General features: G+C 47.3%; 1 protein-coding gene across 9 annotated transcripts in view; it reads left to right on the top strand.

Moving 5' to 3' along the window:
• Window positions 1–15,406, top strand: part of LOC137355679 (KN motif and ankyrin repeat domain-containing protein 2-like) — a 129,121-nt gene extending 113,715 nt beyond the window's left edge. For all 9 annotated transcript variants that reach the window (XM_068021094.1, XM_068021101.1, XM_068021092.1 and 6 more), the window contains 7 exons: window positions 2,305–2,793; window positions 4,207–4,294; window positions 5,594–5,813; window positions 6,519–6,661; window positions 7,413–7,613; window positions 8,238–8,342; window positions 11,098–15,406. In XM_068021094.1, the coding sequence (XP_067877195.1) occupies window positions 2,305–2,793; window positions 4,207–4,294; window positions 5,594–5,813; window positions 6,519–6,661; window positions 7,413–7,613; window positions 8,238–8,342; window positions 11,098–11,157 (1,306 nt within the window). In that variant the 3' untranslated portion in view covers window positions 11,158–15,406. The remainder of the gene's footprint in view (window positions 1–2,304; window positions 2,794–4,206; window positions 4,295–5,593; window positions 5,814–6,518; window positions 6,662–7,412; window positions 7,614–8,237; window positions 8,343–11,097) is intronic.
• The last annotated feature ends 4,560 nt before the right edge of the window (window positions 15,407–19,966 follow it).

Below are 19,966 nucleotides of genomic sequence, written 5' to 3'. Positions count from 1 at the left end.
TTGGTACTTCTGCCATTCACCTTAAATCGCCCTCTAGTTCTCAACCCTTCCACCAAGGGGAACAATTTCTCCCTATCTTCTCTGTCTAGACCCCTCATGAATTTACATCTGTCAAATCTCCTCTCAACCTTCACTTCTCTAAGGAGAGCAGCTCCAGCTTCTCCAATCTCTCCACGTAACTGAAGTCCTTCCTCCCTGGAACCATTCTCGTAAATCATTTCCGCAGTCTCTTCATCCTTCCTAAAGTGCTGGACCTAGAATTGGACACAACACTCCAGCTGAGGCCGAACTGGCATTTTAAAAAGGTTCACCGTAACTCCCTTGTTTTTGTACTGTATGCTTCTATTTATAAAGCTCTGGATCCCATATCCCATATGCCTTGTTAACCACTTTCTCAACCTGCCCTGCCATATTCAACAATTTGTGCACATAAACCTGCAGCGAGTAACTCACCTCCTGACTCCCCAAAGCCTGTCCACCATCTATCTACAAGGCACAAGTCAGGAGTGTGATGGAATACTCTCCACTTGCCTGGATGGGTGCAGCTCCAACAACACTCAAGAAGCTCGACACCATCCAGGACAAAGCAGCCCGCTTGATTGGCACCCCATCTACAAACATTCACTCCCTCCACCACCGACACACAGTGGCAGCAGTGTGTACCATCTACAAGATGCACTGCAGCAATGCACCAAGGCTCCTCAGACAGCACCTTCCAAACCCGTGACCTCTACCAACTAGAAGGACAAGGGCAGCAAATGCATGGGAACACCACCACCTGCAAGTTCCCCTCCAAGTCACACACCATCCTGACTTGGAACTATATCGCCATTGCTTCACTGTCACTGGGTCAAAATCCTGGAATTCCCTTCCTACAGCACTGTGGGTGTACCTACCCCACATGGACTGCAGCGGTTCAAGAAGGCAGCTCACCACCAACTTCTCAAGGGCAATTAGGGATGGGCAATAAATGCTGGCCTAGCCAGCGACGCCCACATCCCATGAATGAATAAAATATAAATAAACTGCCTGCCCAGATCCCCCTGCTGCTTTATTTTATGTTGCCTTTCTTCATTCTTCCTGCCAAAGAATATTGCTTCACACTCCTTTGTATTGATTTCATTCCACCAGGCTGGTTATGTCCCCTGGAAGATTTTCACTATTCTCTTCACAGTTCACAATACTTCCAAGTTTTGTGCCATCTGCAAATTTTAAAATGTTGCCCTATACACCCACGTCTAGGTCATTAATATAGATCAAGCAAAGCAGGGGTCCTGGTACCCACCCCTGCTGATCCCCACTGTCCGAAAAACAACATTCACCACTACTCTCTGTTTCCTGTCATTCAGCCAACTTTGTATCCGTGCAGCCACTGTCCCTTTTTATCCATGGGCTTTAACTTTGTTGACAAGTCTATTATGTGGCGTTCTATCAAATGCCTTTGGAAGTCCAAGTACACCACATCAACTGCAATACCCTCAGCAACCCTATTACCTCTTCAAAAAACTCAATCAAGTTAGTTTAAACACGATTTGCTTTTAACAGATCTGTGCTGGCTTTCCTTAATTAATCCACATTTGTCCAAGTGACTGTTAATTTTGTTCTGGATTATCATACCTAACAACTTTACCACCACAGAGGTTAAACTGACTGCCCTGTAGTTTCTGGGCTTGTCCTTACACAGTTCTTTGAACGAGGGTGTAACATTTGCAATTCTCCAGTCCTCTGGCACCATCCCTGAATCTAAGGGGGATTGAAAGATTATGGCAGTGCCTCTGTAATTTAACCCTTCCCTCAGTATCCTTGGATGCATCTCATCCGGTCCTGGCAACTTATCAACTTTGAGTACACCCTGCTTTTCTAATATCTCCTCTATCAATTTTTAGCCCTTCCAGTATTTCAATTACCTCCCTTTTCACTTTCACTTTGATCCAGGATTCCTGCCGTCGATCACTATCTAGGGTATCTCCCCCCCCCCCCCCATTGCTAATCAAGGTCCCGCTCCCAATCTGTATTCTGGGTTCCTGCTCCCGTTCACTATCCAGGGCCCTGGTTCTGATTAATAACTCCTGTTGCAACAAGTGGATGCGTGCAGAGGGTTGGGTTTACTGTGATGCTGACACTCAGTGTGTATGTTTGAAAATGAAGAATGGTCCAGTGCACAAGATTCAGGGTGGGTGGGAACAGCTGGTCTACAAGGAACTATATTCTGGCATCATTTGGTTCCCTGGAACACGGGGGTAGATAACTGGGGGGGATAATCAGCTGAAAAGATTCTTCTGAGCATCAGTTTCTTTCCTCTAGATACGAGTCAACATCTTCTGAAGAATCCAGTTCAGAGAGTTCATCAAGTGAGTCGGATGACGGGAGTACCGAGAGCGATTACCATGAGGCCAGTGAGAGGCTTCCAGGAGAACAGACAGAGAAAGCAGAGAGCAAGGATGCTCCAGCAGAGCCTGTGCAGAAAACCAAGAGTGTGCTGACACCGGCAGGGACTGAGCAGGAAACCGAAGGCTTGGGAACTCCAACGGGGCCTGTGCTGGAAACTGAGACCAAGGGAACTCCAGCAGAACCCGTGCAGGAACTCACGAGTGACATGACTCCAGCACAGCACACAGCAAAATCTGAAAGGGAGGAGCAGGTGCAGAATGTAACGAACGAGGAGTATGTGAAGGAGATGGCGCAGAGAATAGAGGGAAAACCAGAGGCAATAGTCAGACAAGAGGAGGACAATCCAGAAAAGGTCAATCGTCATGAAATAGCAAGCTCAGAGCAGGAAGCAAACAGGAGCATGTATGTAAATACATTATCACTTTTAATTTTGCAGAACTATATGAGAAAGGACAGTGCTGCAGAATATCAAATATCCCTTGCTTTTCACTCAGTTCTCCATCAGAAACTCCCAGGGCAGGTACAGCACGGGGTTAGATACAGAGTAAAGCTCACTCTACACTGTCCCATCAAACACTCCCAGGGTAGGTACAGCACGAGGTTAGATACAGGGTAAAGCTCACTCTACACTGTCCCATCAAACATCTCCCAAGGCATATACGGCATGGGTTGGATACAGAGTTAAAGCTCCATCTAGACTTAACCTCAGAAGAAACGTCCTCATTTCACCAGTTTGATATTTCCCATTCCCACCTGTGCTCGATCCCTGGCTGAATGTAACAGGTAACTTAGTGTTGAGATTGGCGCAGTTTGTGCTGAGGCTATATACCACAAAGAATTGCTGAGCCTGCCCCAACCTTATGTCACAACAGGTCTTTGCATGTGAATTGAAACTCAGACCCCTGTGGTGAAAGCCTAAACCCAATCTGCCCAACAGGCCTCTTATAGTTTGGGAATTCTAAGAGCTGTGAAGACATGAGCTGGAGGAATGTCTCTTTTTGGGTCAGATGTGACAGGTTTATTACTACCAGTGAAATATGATATTGAGTTGCTTAGTATTCAGCAAGTCAGACGATTGTGGGTTCATGTCCCACTCCAGAGCCCTGAGCACATAGTCTGTGCTGATACTCCTAGTGCAATACTGAGGGAGTGCTGGACTGTCACACGTGCCATCCTTCGGGTGAGACCTTAAATCGAGGACCCATCTGCCCTCTCAGGTGGATGTAAAAGCAGGAAAGTTCTCCCCAGTGACCTGGACTAATATTTACCCCTTAACCAATTGTTACACTGCAAAAAGCCAGTTGGTGAAGGATAGAACTAGAGCCAATCTTTGCACGCTTTTGTATTCATTTACAGAGTTACGCCTTACAAGCACACACCTCCTAACCAAACAAACTTAGTTTCAGTCTATTATAGGGATTCGAGTGAATCACCAGTCAATGCCCACCACCTGCATACAATTAAACACAATTAACACCAACATCACTAAAAACATTGAATATCAGGTTATTGTCATATTGCTGTTTGTTGGGATCTTGCTGTGCACAAATTGGCTGCCACGTTTTCAATATTACAACAGTGTCTACAATTTGAAAGTACCTCATTGGCTGTAAAGCACTTTGGGATGTTCTGAGGATGTGAAAGACGCTCTGTAAATGCAAGTTTTTTTTCTTTCTTCAATCCTTAACAAAGGAAATTATGTTGCCAATAACGGCCAAGGGGTCGATTAGTGCAGGACTGCTGTGCGTAAGAACGTTTTGGCGCACAGATACCTGTGTATTGCCTTGCTGATCCGAAACTCTCTCTTACCTTCAGGTTTGAACTGACTGAGGGCTTGGTGTCAGCCTGCGTGACTCTGCAGAAACACCTAAACGATCCAGACAGGTTCACAAACAAAGATGTGGTATGCTATCTTGCTGTTTATCGATCATCCCATTTGCTCTCCCCTCATGTGACACCAAGTGATAAGCTCGCAGTATGTGTACTCTGCACACCTTTAGTAAAGTGTTTGACTATTTTATAAACACAGAAGCAACATGAGTGGGAGCTGGCTGATCACACATTCCTCTTAAGGAATAATACAGCATAGAGGAGGCCATTTGACTCATCATGACTGTGCGAACCCCTTGTAAGAGCTAACCAATTGGTCCCACTTCCCCTACTGTTTCCCCACAGCCCTGCAAATTTTTCCTTTTCAATTATTTATCCAACTCCCTTTTGAAAGTTTTTGTTGAAACTGCTTCCACTGCCCTTTCAGGCAGTGCATCTCAGATCACAACTCACTGCGTTAAAAAAAAATCTTCATTTCGCCCCCACCCTCAGATTTTTTTGCCAACTATTTTAAATCTAACTCCTCTGGTTAGCGACCCTCCTACCAGTGGAAACAGTTTCTCCTCATTTACTCTATCAAAATGCCTCATGATTTTGAGCACCTCTACAAACTCTCCCCTTAACCTTCACCGCTCTAAAGGGGAACAACCCCAGCTTCTCCAGTCTTTCCAAATCACTGCAGTCCCCCATCCCTGGTACCATTTTAGTAAAACTCCTCTGCACCCTCTCCAAGGCTTAAACATCTTACTTACGTTTCTGGCTGGACAAGTTCAGCTTTGCTCCTGTTGTCCAAAATGTGTTTAGTATTAATTTTGAAATATTTTCACGAGCAATATTAGCTATAGTAGTTTTACAACGCTCCTTAAGAGGAGGATGTATTTTGGGGGTGGAGGGTGGTGTGGGTGGACTGAAGAGGAAGTCAATGGGAGATGTGTTTGAGTGAATTGAGGGAGGTTTTTGCAATAGTAAGCAGGCTAATTGGGAGCATGGGTTGATATATAGGTGGGTTGATTGGGTGGGAGGGTTACTGGATATCTTTGGGGGTATCTGGGTAGGTTCGCTGGAGTGTTATGTAGGGGGCATTGACTTTGGGGGTATCTGGATATGTTACCTGGAGGGTATCTGAGAGGAACAGGTCAGTGTGAACCTAATGAACCTTCCACTGTGTAACAGTCTGAGGTCATGTGTTAACCATGGCCATGTTGGTTCTAGTTCCTACTCCAAGCTTCCCTTGACAAGGTATCAGCTGTAGCTCAGTAGGTAGCACTCGTCCCCCTGAGTCAGATAGTTGTGGGTAGGATGCGGGTGTAGGGCAGGTTGGTTGTTAAGATGCAATCCATTCCTGTTAAAATTCTTTTCAAATGTCTTGCAGAGAGTGAGCTATCTCACCGTGCAGCAGGAATGGCTTTTGGTGTCAAGCCCGAAGACCGCAGATCCCGAGGTGGTACGCCGATACCTGGCTGTGTTTAAGGCGATGTCCCCGACTTTACTGGAGCTGATAGTCAACATGGCCGACGGGAATGGAAACACTGCCCTTCACTACACAGTCTCTCACTCCAACTTCCCCATCGTCAGGTTGCTGCTGGACACAGGTACAGCCTTCACCTTTTACTCATTGCCGTGTTCCTCCCCTGGGAGAGGACGACAGGTCACTGTGAACCTAATGAACCTTCCACTGTGGAACACTCTGAGGTCATATGTTAACTATGGCTATGTAGGTTCTAGTTGGTACTCCAGGCTGCCCTTGATGAGGTATCAGCTGTAACTCAGTGGGTAGCACTCTCCCCCCCACCCCCCCCCCCCCCACCCCCCAAGTCAGAAAGTTGTGGGTGCAAGTCCCACTCCACAAACATGAGCACAAAAATCTAGTATTGGGGGAATGCTGCACTGCCGGAGGTGCTGTCTTTCATATGAACCAAGGCCCTGTCTAGTGGATGTTAAAGGTCCCATGGTCACTATGTGAGGAAGAGCAGGAGAGTTCTTCCTGGTTTCTGAGTGACTATTTATCCCTCAACCAACATCGCTGAAAACTGATTATTGGGTCATTTGTGGGACTGTGCTTCGTGCATATTCGCTGTCATGTTTCCTACATTACAACAGTGATTATTCATTGGCAGTAAAGCACTTTGGCATATCCTGAGGTCACGAAAGGCGCTATAGAAATGCACATTCTTTTTTTAATAGTGCTTCTGCTCTATAAAACTTTAAAGCATAGCACCTTGTTAAACCTTGTGGTACTGGAGATCTGCCGATTGTGCGTTGTGTATTTAACCTGTGCCTGCTCCTTCCTGTCACAGGCGCCTGCAGTTTGGATAAACAGAACAAAGCTGGTTACACCGCCATTATGTTGGCCTCGCTCGCTGCTCTACAGTCCGACAGTGACATGCAGACCGTGACACAACTCTTCAGCCTTGGCAATGTCAACGCTAAAGCCAGCCAGGTGGGTCAAAGGTCAAGCCAGCACTTTCCATCCATTCCCTCTCTGCTATCCCAGGCATGGGTCCCAGCCCAGCCTGGCCATTTGCACCAGATGGCAACAGGCTGCAGTTTTGCCAGCACCTTGCTGTTTTTAGTTAACTGCTCACAACGTCTGCAATTTCCAAGGGACGTTAAACCGAGGCTCAGTCTGCCCTCTCAGGTGGACATCGCGATGGCACAATTTCGAAGAAAAGCAAGGGACCTCTGTCCCAGTGTCCTATCCAATATTTATCCCTCAACAGATGATCTGATCAATATCACGTTGCTGTTTATGGGAGCTTGCTGTGTGCAAATTGGTTGGCTGTGTTTCCTACATTACAACAGTGACTACGCTTCAAAAGTACTTAATTGGCTGTAAAGGACTTTGGGAGGGTCAAAGGTGGTGAAGGAGCTGGGGAAATGTGTTCTTGCTTCCTTCCATGGCCGTTGAGGCTCCTTTTTGGCTAAATTATCAATAGCTGCAAGATAAGTGGTTTGGAGAAGCATTTACCAAATGTATACCTGTATACATGTAACAGCTGAAGATTCCAGCCATCTCTTAGCTTCTCACCTTCATGAACCGAGCTGTCACCTGGATTAGCTTCGATGGTTAGATCACTGTGATGTCCTGGGATGTCTCAGAGTGTAGCCCTGAGCATTAGCTCCAGTAGAACAGTAAACCCTTGGTCATGAAGGGGTTAACGCTGACGGTATTTCCCCTTTCCTTGCGACAGGCGGGTCAGACGGCGCTGATGTTGGCGGTCAGCCACGGACGGGCAGAGATGGTGAAGGCCCTGTTGGCGTGCGGGGCAGACGTCAGCATCCAGGACGACGACGGCTCCACGGCGCTGATGTGCGCCTGCGAACACGGTCACGCGGAAATCGTCAAGCTCCTGTTGGCGATGCCGGGCTGCGACATAACTCTGGCAGACAACGTGAGTGAGTTAGAGAGGGACCACTCCCCCTGCGAGGCTGATGTGGGTTCGGTTCCAATTAGGGGCCATTTTCTGATGGAGACAGGATGTTCCTGCCGTTGGAGCAGCCATGCGTGGAGCCCACCATTTCCCTGGAGCCGACCATCGATGCCTCCTTTAAATTCTCCCACTCCCAGCGGGTTACAGCCGTGAGCACAGGCTATCCTGTAAAGTGGTTCCCAATCGTTCCCCTCCACAATGATGGCTTGGTAGCTGTGGCCACGCTCACTTTTAACAATTTTAAACATCTTCCAAGGGCTCCTGTACCTCGGCGTGGACTCGTGTTCTCCCACCTACATCGGCAGCACCCGCCTCTCCCAGTGGAGCTGCCAGCTGCCCACAGGCTCGGGCGCTCCGATTGGCCCTCTGGCCCACATCGGCAACACCCACCTGTGAATTGGCCACCTCCGGGAAGATCGCTCAGGCGGGCAAGGCTCGAATACCATCGGGGTCAGGACCTGCACATGGTCGCAAATGTGGGGATCCCAACGCCTGACGGAAAATTGAGTCGTCTGCACAGTCCGGGGTCTTGCTGTGTTTTCCATGTGCAACATGCTCTTTGATGCTTTGTTTGTCTCTCTGCAGGATGGCAGCACTGCGCTTTCTATTGCAGTCGAAGCCGGACAGAAGGAAATCGCTGCCCTTCTCTATGATCATCTGAATCACTCCAAGGCTCCCAGCTCCTCCCTGGTAAGAATCTCAACAACCCATCCACAAGCCCCCAGCCACCAGTTACTGAGCCAGTGAAACCTGCGTGAAACGTGTGCCTCCTTCTTCCATTTTTAATCATTGATTTCCTCCCGGCATCTCAGCCTCCTTCCAACTGCACGGCTGGGTCAGGCCAGCTGAAGGAGGTCTCCATGACAACCGTCAATCGCTCAGTAGGAGATGCCTGTCGAGTGGGCAGAAAATTGCGCCAGCTTTGCGCTAACACATTTTTAAATCCAATTTTTGTTCATTATCTGCCCCACAGTGTGAACACCTTGAACCTGTTTCTACCTAGCTCTCTGTATCTCTACTTCACTCTTTCGTTCTGCTTTGTGCAGGCTGGGAGTGACTGCGAGTTCCCTCTTTCTCTGGTGCACCCTCGCCCTGTGGTGACCATTGTATAGGCAAGGCAGAGAGGTTATGTTAAAATTATATTGAATCTTGGTTAGACCCACACTTAGCAGACTGTGTACAGTTCTGGTCCCCATATGACTAATAGGGTATAGGAGCACTGGAGAAGATATACTAGGATGATACCAGAACTGAGAGGTTATAACTATAGGGAAACACTGAACAGACTGGAGCTGTTTTCTCTAAAGACTGAGAAGCGCCTGATAACGAACTTTAAAATTATTTATTTTTATTTTATTTTATTTAGAGATACAGCACTGAAACAGGCCCTTCGGCCCACCGAGTCTGTGCCGACCATCAACTACCCATTTATACTAATCCTACATTAATCCCATATTCCTACCACATCCCCTCAATTCCCCTACCACCTACCTACACTAGGGGCAATTTACAATGGCCAATTTACCTATCAACCTGCAAGTCTTTGGCTGTGGGAGGAAACCGGAGCACCCGGCGAAAACCCACAGAGACACAGGGAGAACTTGCAAACTCCGCACAGGCAGTACCCAGAATCGAACCCGGCTGCGGTGCTGACCACTGCGCCGGGATTATTATGATTATGAAGGGGTTTCATTGGGTAGATGTAGAGAAGCTGTTTGCACTTTAGGGAATCCAAAACTAGGGGCCATAAATATAAGATAGTCACTAATAGATCCGATAGGAGATTCAGGAGACACTTCTTCATCCGGAGAGTGCCGAGAATGTGAGATTTGCTGGCAAAGGGAGTGGTTGAGGTGAATAGCAAAGATGCATTTATGGGGAAGCTGGATAAACACATGAGGAAGGGTTGGATTAAAGTAGGGTTGGAGGAGGCCTGCATTGAGCATAAACACCTGCACAGATCAGTTGGGTTGAATGGCTTGTTTCTGTGCTGTACCTTCTATGCAACAGTTAGTGAACGACAGGCTTGTACAGTCAGTGCCCTCATCTGGTGAGTATTTGAATTGCCTTGTTTTTTTTTTAAAAAGGAAATAAGTAGCCCATTCCCTCCAGAGACTGCCCTCTCACGGGCTCCACCAACTCACTCACTCTCCCAAGAAAGAAAAACAACCGTAGCTAAACCTTAGGAGCTAAAGTTCCGGGAGAGCCCTCCTATTCTGCAGGCAATCATGGAATAACCCCAAGCATCAGTCCAGTCTCCCAACTCTGGCCAGTTTTGGATGACCACTCATCTGGTTTTGGACAGTCTAATTTCAATGGAGGTGGGCCACACCCAGTCATTTCGAGAAATGAGAACCAGGTAGAAAAGGTCAGTTTTCTAATGGTGAATTTATTATTTAGAGGCTGTGACTAGTTCAGATCACAACATAGATCGGACCATTCACACCCTCAAGAGTGGGTTATCACATTTCACGCTGGTTATAACCCCCCTCCCCATTCTTACCGCGTGTCCGTTCATTATTAAAAAAGCTCGGTCCGCTATTGGACCGGGCTATTGGACTGTACCCCTTCATTTCAGAAGGTTCATTCATGCCTTTGTTACCTCTAGATTTCTGGCCAGCTCCTCATCTTCCATCGCCCCCACCCCACCCCACCAAACATGAGCTCATCCAAAACTCTGCTGCCCATATCCTAACTCTCATTCACCCATCTTTGCTTTTTTTATGCATTTGTGGGATGTAGGCATCACTGGCTAGACCAGCATTTAATGCCCATCCCTTCCCTAATTGTCCTTGAATTGAGTGGCTTGCTAGGCCATTTAAGAGTCAACCACATTGCTCTGGGCCTGCAGTCACCTGTAGGCTAGACCAAATAAGCACAGCAGACGGGTTTTTACAGCAATGGTTTCATGGTCACCATTCGATTAACTTTTAATTGCAGATTTATTAATTGAATCGAAATTTCACCTTCTGCTGTGGTGGGATTTGAACCTGTATCCGCAGAGCATTAACGTGGGCTCTGGGTTACGTCCAGTAACATTACCACTACGTCACCACCTCCCCTTGTGTTTGCTGACCTACATTGGCCGCCAGTTCAGCAAAGCCTTTATTTTAAAATTCTTCTACTCGTTTTCAGACCCCTCCATGGCCTCGCCCTCCCGATCTCTGTAACCTCCTTCAATATGATCATGGCTGATCTTCTGCCTCATGACCTCCTTCCTGCATTATCCTTTTACCCCTTAATTCCATTAGTATCCAAAAATCTATCAATCTCAGTCTTGAACTTACTCAACAACTGAGCATCCACAGCCTTCTGGGGTAGAGAATTCCAAAGATTCACAACTCACTGAGTGAAGAAATTTCTCCTCATCTCAGTCCAAATGATCGAGCACTGTGCAGATAATAAATGGCTAACCTGCCTGTATTTGTTTATTCATTTACCACAGGGTCCACCTGTCCACACACAGCCCCTGGCTCACCCTTCCCTGTCTGAAGCCCAGCAGTAGGCCCGAGTGCCACCTAACTCAGCTCCTTATGCTGCACCGTGGAAATTCAACAGAATGTGCCTGAAAAGATTGAGGGCATCCCTCCCCAACACTGGCACAGTTGGGTACCTTACACTGCTTGGCAGGAAGGGTCCAGATTGCGTTCGACACTGAGTTACTGCGGCGTAGCCTGTCGCCCGTGTTAACGAACCCCCGGAGGACAGGAGCACCGCTTGTACGTGACACTGAGGCATGAGTTCTGATCGAAGGGACGAATGGAAATCAAAATCTCCATGCTCTCCCGGTTATAAACTAGCTGCTGTAACCTGCACGACAATCTTGCAATCCATCCATCAGCCTTTTATATGAAGATATTATATAGACATTGTAAAGGACAATTGGCCTATCATGGCTTCGGTTTGGTTCTGACCATCGCTGACTCCCCTCCCAATCCCCCCGCCCCCCCCCCCCTTTACCTCAGTTGGCACCTCACCTGTCCGTTGCTGCCCATGGAGACGCCCTCACCCCTCCCCCGGTCGAGTGTTGTGCCTGGATTGATACTTATGTCATTCTCCCATCAGCCCCAGTAACACTGATGCAGACAAACAGCATCTCCAGGCCTGTAGCTGCCATGTTCAGACTGACAGGACCTGATAGGGCAGAGGGGGCTGCAACACCGACACCAGGTGCCATTAGAACCCTGCTGTATTCTAGCTCGCTCTGGCAGACCCTCAAATGGCCGTATTAGGGACAGCTCTGGGTCAACCAGAGTCCAGCTGAAGGCAAAGTCGGATTCACACTCCTGGGGGCTCTGAATTAAGGCTGGAGTCTGGTTCCAAACTCCCCTGAGCAAATGCACAGCTTGTTGTGACCCTGCTTAATATCTCGCTCATGTCAGGGTTCAGTGGAAGACAGTGGTGATCAATACTGGCACTGAACGTTGTGCAGTGTCGTGTTAACCCTGGCTTAGGCAGATACGAACGGACTGTCACTGGGTGGTGGTGGTACCCAGAGAGGGGCTGGTGGGGGGGAGTGGGGGGGGGAGGTCAAAGGTTGAGCACCACAACCCCCAGCCAAACAGAACTGGTAGAGCCTGGCATCAGGGAACGGATGAGGTTTGTGTGCAGACAACTCCTCGGGCTGGGCAATGATGCATGACTGCTGGGAAACTGAAAGTGGCGGGCAGCGAACGGAAATAAATAATTTAGTCAGTACACAGGGTGTGCTGGTCGGGGATTGGGGAGAAGGAAAGCAATGACTATTTTACCCAGCCAGAGGTCAATGTGGACCAGCCCAGCATCATAGTTGGAGACCAGAGGCCTACATACAGTGGAGGAAAGGGGCAGTTGGGAGTTGAAGGGGAAAGGTTGGGGTGAAAATTGGGTGAGGTTTAGAATCGGGCAGCCAAAACACATCCCCCATTCTCGCCATTGTGTTTAAATTTCAAAAACTTTATTTAAAACATCTTATTTTGTTTTGAAGGGGTGTGAAGGGAATGGAAAACATTGTACACAATGTTGAATATGAAGCGAGTTGTACCGTTAAACACCCTACCCCTCACAACATGGCACCAATATATAAGCCAAATGTAGTGGATTTATTCTTGTGTATATTACTAAGCTGATATTTACAGGTCTGGTTACAGCCTCCCTCCTGCCGCTCTCCATTTTATCTTTTATTAATAACCAGTTGTACTTCATTCCTATTGATGTCACTGGTTCTGGTGTTTTCTGCGGGGTACTGAGATCAGCCCCTCCCCCATGCCGTCTTTGTATTACCCTTTATACAGAAGTATCTATCAAAGAGTTTTGTAATTTACATATTGCAATACACTGAAAAGGGATGATTACTGCTTCTGCTTTATTTCATCGAAGGTCTCTCCTCGAGAGTGCAGTAAAATCAGGCGAAGATTTCAAAGGTGAGGATGTTGAGAATGGGACGGCGGATGGCGCAGTGGCTGTCTGGCAGATCGGTACCAGGAGAGAGGGTTGAGGGTTCAATAGACCAGGCCGGGATCTGTTTGCATAGATGTACAACACAAGACCATTTGGAACAAACCTGTATAACCTTGCCTCTGCACCACTCTTCCTGTCAGCCTCTCCATTATAGATGGCTCTGTCCACATTTATAATGGAAATTGTCCGTGTAAACCTGTCGCACTGTGAATGCAGTTTCCTTTCCTTGTGCTGGCAGCTTTCCTTGTAAATGTGGATGTGGGAATTTATCATGGAAATATAAAAATAAGGACAAAATATCTGAGTTTATAATAAAACACCAAATTATACTTGCTCGACAAGGTTCAATCTCCCACCCTCTAAACCTGCCTTACCTGAGGACTACACTTGATTTTAATGGTTTCCTGTATGTGCACTATTACAGGAGATTAACTAATAGACACACACACATTTCGGATGAGATAAGAGAGATACAGCACTAAAACAGGCCCTTCGGCCCACTGAGTCTGTGCCGACTGTAGAAAAAAGCCATTCATACAAAAAAAAGCACCAAGCATAAAAAGCGGTGTTGAATACAAAAGCAAGGAAGGCTCTATCTGTCCTCCCAGGCAGATGTAAACAATTCCATGGCACTACTTTGGACAAAATCAGGGGCGTTCTCCCCAGTGTCCTGGCCAATATTTATCCCTCAATCAATGTCACTAAAATGTTTGACCCGGGCATTATCACATTGTGGGATCTTGCTGTGTGCAAATAAGTTGCTGGTTTCCTACATTACAATAGTAACTACATTTCAAAAGTCTCGACTACACTTCCTCACGCCCTGACTCCATTCCAGTTTCCCAGTTTCTCCGTCTCTGATGCATCTGTTCCGATGATGCAACCTTCCATAACAGCGCTTCTGATCTGTCTTCCTATGCTCTCAACTGAGGATTCCACCCCCCCTCCCCCACTGTGGTTCACAGGGCCCTCAACCATGTCTGACTCATATCTCGCACTTCTGCCCTCACCCCTTCCCCTCCCAGAACCACAACAGGATTCCTCTTGTCCTCACTTTCCACTCCACCAGCCTCCACATTCAAAGGATCATCCTCTGCCATTTCCGCCACCTCCAGCATGATGCCATCACCAAACGTATCTTCCCCTCCCCTCTCCTGTCATCATTCTGAAGGGATGGTTCCCTCCGCGACACCCTGGTCCACTCCTCCATCACTCCCGACACCTCGTTCCCCCGGCACCTTCTCATGCAATCGCAGGAGGTGTAATACCTGCCCTTTTACCTCCTCTCTCCTCACTATCCAAGGCCCCAAACATTCCTTCCAGGTGAAGCAGTGATTTACTTGTACTTCTTTCAATGTAGTATACTGTATTCGCTGCTCACAATATGGTCTCCTGTACATTGGGGAGACCAAACGCAGACTGGGTGACCGCATTGCGGAACACCTCTGCTCAGTCCGCAAGCATGACCCCAGGATTCCGGTCACTTGCCATTTTGATTCACCACCCTGTTCTCAAGCCCACATCTCTGTCCTCGGTCTGCTGCAGTGTTCCAGTGAACATCAACGCAAGCTCGAGGAACAGCATCTCATCTTCCAATTAGGTACTCTACAGCCTTCTGGACTCAACAATGAGTTCAACAATTTCAGAGCATGACTGGCTTTTTAAATTTAATTTTATTTTTTTAATCATGTGCCTGTCTTTAAACTTGTTTTTCATGTTTGTGCCTTTGGGCAGAGCTGTTCATTATTCTGCCATGAACACTCTCTCTGAGTAATGCTTTGTCTATTACGACAACTATTACCATTCCCTTTGCCTTTGTTCTATGAGATCTTTATCATTTAACCTCTCCTGCCTTCCGCCCTATCACACACCTTCCCTTTTGTTTTTCGTCCCCCCCCCCCCCTCCCTCCCTTTCACTTGCTCAAGACCTCTTGTGTTTCTAACCTTTGCCAGTTCTGATGAAAGGTCACAGATCTGAAACGTTAATTCGGTTTCTCTCTCCACAGATCTGCTGAGTATTTCCAACAGTTACTGTTTTTATTTCAGATTTCCAACATCTGCAGTATTTTGCTTTTATTTTAAAAGTATTTCATTGGTTTTAAAGCACTTTGGGGGATACTGACATTGCTATATAAATAAAAGAAGCTTTTTTTTAATCTTTCTAATGCAGACCTGTATAATAACAACATGTACAAGGGATTCTTGATGCATACACTATGGGTCCTCCATTTTTCTGATGTAATCTTTGAGACCTAATGGACCAAATCTCTTCACAGTGACTGCTATTACAACAATAACTTGCATTTATATTGCACCTTTAACATAATAAAGCATCCCAAGGCTACTTCACAGGAGTGTTATGAAACAAAATCTGACACCGAGCCACATAAGGCGATATTAGGGCAGATGGCCAAAAGCATGGGTCAAACGTGGCAACTTTTAAGGAGCCTCTTAAAGGAAGAAAGAGAGGCGGAGAGATTTAAGGAGGGAATTCTCGAGCTTAGGAGCTGGGCAGCTGAAAGCACGGCAGCCAATAATGGAGCAATTAAAATCAGGGATGCTCAAGAGGCCAGAATTAAAGGAGTGCAGGAATTAAAGGAGTGCAGGAATCTCGGAGGGTTGGAGGAGATTACAGGGATAGGGAGAACAGAGCACCCAGCTAAATGCTTGCCTTGACTTGTGTGAACAGGATCATAAGACACACTGCCCCATGACTCTGGGTAAATAGATTGTGCAGTGTAGGATATATTTATTTACAAATGATGTTTAATAAGTAATTGCTCTGAAATACAGCAGGGGGAGCTGTATCATGCTGTCTTCAGACACAGAGGTTGCTCTGAAACAGCATTTGACCAATGCTGCCAGTAAAGCTTGCACTGTCACGTTGACTTGCCAAAGGAGATGGTTATGCTGCAATTATTTGATGTTTGGACACGGTGTTGTAATTTACACTGTGTGTGTGAAAAGCTAAACCACAGAAATTCTAACACTGGAGGAGACCGTTCAGCCGACTGTACCCATGCTGTGCCAGCTCTTCAACTAGGCTGTCTCCTTTCAACAAGAACAACCTTTATTGATATAGCGCCTTTAATGTCACAAAACATTCCAGGGCACTTCACAGAAGCATCATAAAACAAAATATCACACCTAGCCACTGAGGCCAGATTTAGATGAGCACAGATATCTTGGAGGGTTGTGGGGCCGGACGAGATTACAGAGATAAGGAGGGGCGAGGCCATGGAGGGATTTGAAAACAAGCATGAGAATTTTAAAATCAAGTTGTTGCTTGACCAGGTGCCAAATTAAGTCACTGAGCACAGGGGTGATGGGTGAACAGGACTTGGTGTGAGTTAAGAACAAGCAGCAGAGTTTTGGATGACCTCAAGTTTACGGAGGGTAGAACGTGGGAGGCCAGCCAGGGGAGCATTGAAATAGTCAAGTCCAGAGGTAACAAAGGCATGAGTGAGGGTGAAGTTGGGCAAGGTTACAGAGGTGGAAATAGGCAGTCTTAGTGATGGCGTGAATATATGATAGGAAGCTCATCTGGAGGTCAAATAGGACATCAAGATTGCAAATAGACTGATTTAGTTTCAGGCTGTTGCCAGGGAGAGGGATGGATTCGGAAACTAGGGAACGGAGTTTGGAGTGGGGACTGAAAACAATAGCTTCAGTCTTGTCAAAATTTAATTGGAGGAAATTTCTGCTCATCCAATACTGGATGTCGGATAAGCAGTCAGTTAATTTCACAACAATGGTGGAGTTGAGAGAGGTGATGGTGAGGTAGAGCTGGGCGGCGTCAGCCTACATGTGAAAACTAATGCTGTACTTTCAGATGATGTCACCAAGGGGCAGCATGTAGATGAGAAATGGGAGGGGACCACAGATAGATCCCTAGGGGATGCCAGCGGTAACGGTGTGGGAGCTGGAAGAGAAGCCATTGCAAGTGATTCTCTGGCTACCATTAGATAGTTAAGAATGAAACCAGGGGAGTGCAGTCCCACCCAGCTGGACGACAGTGGAGAGGTGTTGGAGGAGGATGGTGTGGTCAACCGTGTCAAAAGCTGCAGACAGTTCAAGAATGATGAGGAAGGAAAGTTTTACCTTTCCCTAGTCACTTAGAAGGTCAGACATGGAGATGTTCGCTGATGATTGCACAATGTTCAACATTTGCGACTCCTCAGATACTGAAGCAGTGTGTGGAGACAATATCCAAGCTTGGGCTGATAAATGGCAAATAACATGCCACACAAATGCCAGGTAATGATTATCTCCAACAAGAGAGAATCTAACCATCTCCCCTTGACCATCGCAGAATCCCCCACTATCAACATCCTGGGGGTTACCATTAACCAGAAACTGAACTGGAGTAGCAATATAAATACAGTGGCTACAAAGGCAGGTCAGAGGCTAGGAATCGTGTGGCAAGTAACTCACCTCCTGAATCCCCAAAGCCTGTCCACCATCTACAAGGTACAAGTCAGGAGTTTGATGGAATACTTTTTTTTTATTCATTCATGGGATGTGGGCGTCGCCAGCATTTATTGCCCATCCCTAATTGCCCTTGAGAAGCTGCCTTCTTGAACTGCTGCAGTCCATGTGGGGTAGGTACACCCACAGTGCTGTTGGGAAGGAAGTTCCAGGATTTTGACCCAGCGACAGTGAAGGAATGGCGATATAGTTCCAAGTCAGGAAGGTGTGTGACTTGGAGGGGAATTTGCAGGTGGTGGTGTTCCCATGCATTTGCTGCCCTTGTCCTTCTAGTTGGTAGAGGTCGTGGGTTTGGAAGGTGCTGTATAAGAAGCCTTGGTGTGTTGATGCAATGCATCTTGTAGATGGTACACGTTGCTGCCACTGTGCGTCGCTGGTGGAGGGAGCGAATGTTTGTAGTTGGGGTGCCAATCAAGCGGGCTGTTTTGTCCTGGATGGTGTTGAGCTTCTTGAGTGTTGTTGGAGTTGCAGCCATCCAGGCAAGTGCAGAGTATTCCATCACACTCCTGACTTGTGCCTTGTAGATGGTGGACAGGCCTTGGGGAGACAGGAAGTGAGTTACTCGCCTCAGGATTCCTAGCCTCTGACCTGCTCTTGTAGCCACGGTATTTATATGGCTCATCCAGTTCAGTTTCTGGTCAATGGTAGCCCCTAGGATGTTGATAGTGGGGGATTCAGTGATGGTAATGCCATTGAATGTCAAGGGAAGATGGTGAGATTCTGTCTTGTTGGAGATGGTTATTGCCTGGCACTTGTGTGGCGCGAATGTTACTCGTCACTTATCAGCCCAATCCTGGATATTGTCCAAGTCTTGCTGCATTTCTACATGGACTGCTTCAGTATCTGAGGAGTTGCGAAAGATGCTGAACATTATGCAATCGTCAGCGAACATCCCCAGTTCTGACCTTATGATTGAAGGAAGGTCATTGATGAAGCAACTGAAGATGGTTGGGCCTTGGACACTACCCTGAGGAACTCCTGCAGTGATGTCCTGGAGCTCAGATGATTGACCTCCAACAACCACAACCATCTTCCTTTGCGCTACGTATGACTCCAGCCAGTGGAGGTTTTTCCCCCAGATTCCCATTGACCTCAGTTTTGCTCGGGCTCCTTGATGCCATACTTGGTCAAATGCTGCCTTGATGTCAAGGGCAGTCACTTCCACCTCATCTCTTGAGTTCAGCTCTTTTGTCCATGTTTGAAGCAAGGGTGTAATGAGATCAGGAGCTGAGTGGCCCTGGCGGAACCCAAACTGAGCAGGTTATTGCTCAGCAAGTGCCGCTTGATGGCATTGTTGATGACACCTTCCATCACTTTACTGATGATTGAGAGTAGGCTGATGGAGCGGGAATTGGCTGGGTTGGACTTGTCCTGCTTTTTGTGTACAGGACATAGCTGGACAATTTTCCACATTGCAGGGTAGATGCCAGTGTTGTAGCTCTCCACTTGCCTGGATGGGTGCAGCTCCAACAACACTCAAGAAGCTTGTCACCATCCAGGACAAAGCAACCCACTTGATTGGCACAAGCATTCACTCCCTCCACCACCAATGCACAATGGCAGCAGTGTGTACCATCGACAAGATGCACTGCAGTAACGCACCAAGGCTCCTTAGACAGCACCTTCCAAACCCATGAACTCTAGAAGGACAAGGGCAGCAAATGCATGGGAACACCACCACCTGCAAGTTCCCCTCCAAGCCACACTCCATCCTGACTTGGAACTATATCACCGTTCCTTCACTGTCGCTGGATCAAAATCCTGTAGCTCCCTAACAGCACTGTCGGTATATCTACCCCACGTGGACTGCAGCGGTTCAAGAAGGCAGCTCATCACCACCTTCTCAAGGGCAATTAGGGATGGGCAATAAATGCTGACCTAGCCAGCGATGCTCACATAAAAAAAAAATGAAGTCCTTGCACTTATTGTTGGAGGTGATGGTGGAAGAGACAGGAGAGAGGAGTTTAAGAAGACAGTTGGCAGTAAAGAAAAGAAGCCGGAGCTTATCCTTGCATTGATCCTGGAATAGTGAGCAGATAAGTGTTTTAAGTAGTCCAGCCAGATCTCGCAGTGGATGGCCAAACCAGTTCAAGTCTGCATCCCTTGTACCTAAGGGAGTGGAGATGAGGGCTAAAGCAGGGGGAATGGCCAGGGTGAGAGAGAGGAATGGTTTTATTGGGGACGAGGGCATCAAAGATGGAGGTGAGGGTGCAGTTGAGCAAATCAGTAGCTGCAGAAATGTTGTGGTGAAAGGAGGACCAAAGGTGAGATATCCCAGTTCCCCATATTTTATATTCTTTCCTTACAAATAATTATCCAATTCCCTTTTAAACGACATTGCATAGAAGCTTGCACAGAAACAGGCCAGTCCGCCCAACTGCTCTATG

This window comes from Heterodontus francisci, chromosome 43 (genome assembly GCF_036365525.1).
Source record: "Heterodontus francisci isolate sHetFra1 chromosome 43, sHetFra1.hap1, whole genome shotgun sequence".
Lineage (NCBI taxonomy): Eukaryota > Metazoa > Chordata > Chondrichthyes > Heterodontiformes > Heterodontidae > Heterodontus > Heterodontus francisci.
Note: the sequence above shows the minus strand (reverse complement) of the source record. Positions and strands in the feature narration are given on the sequence as shown.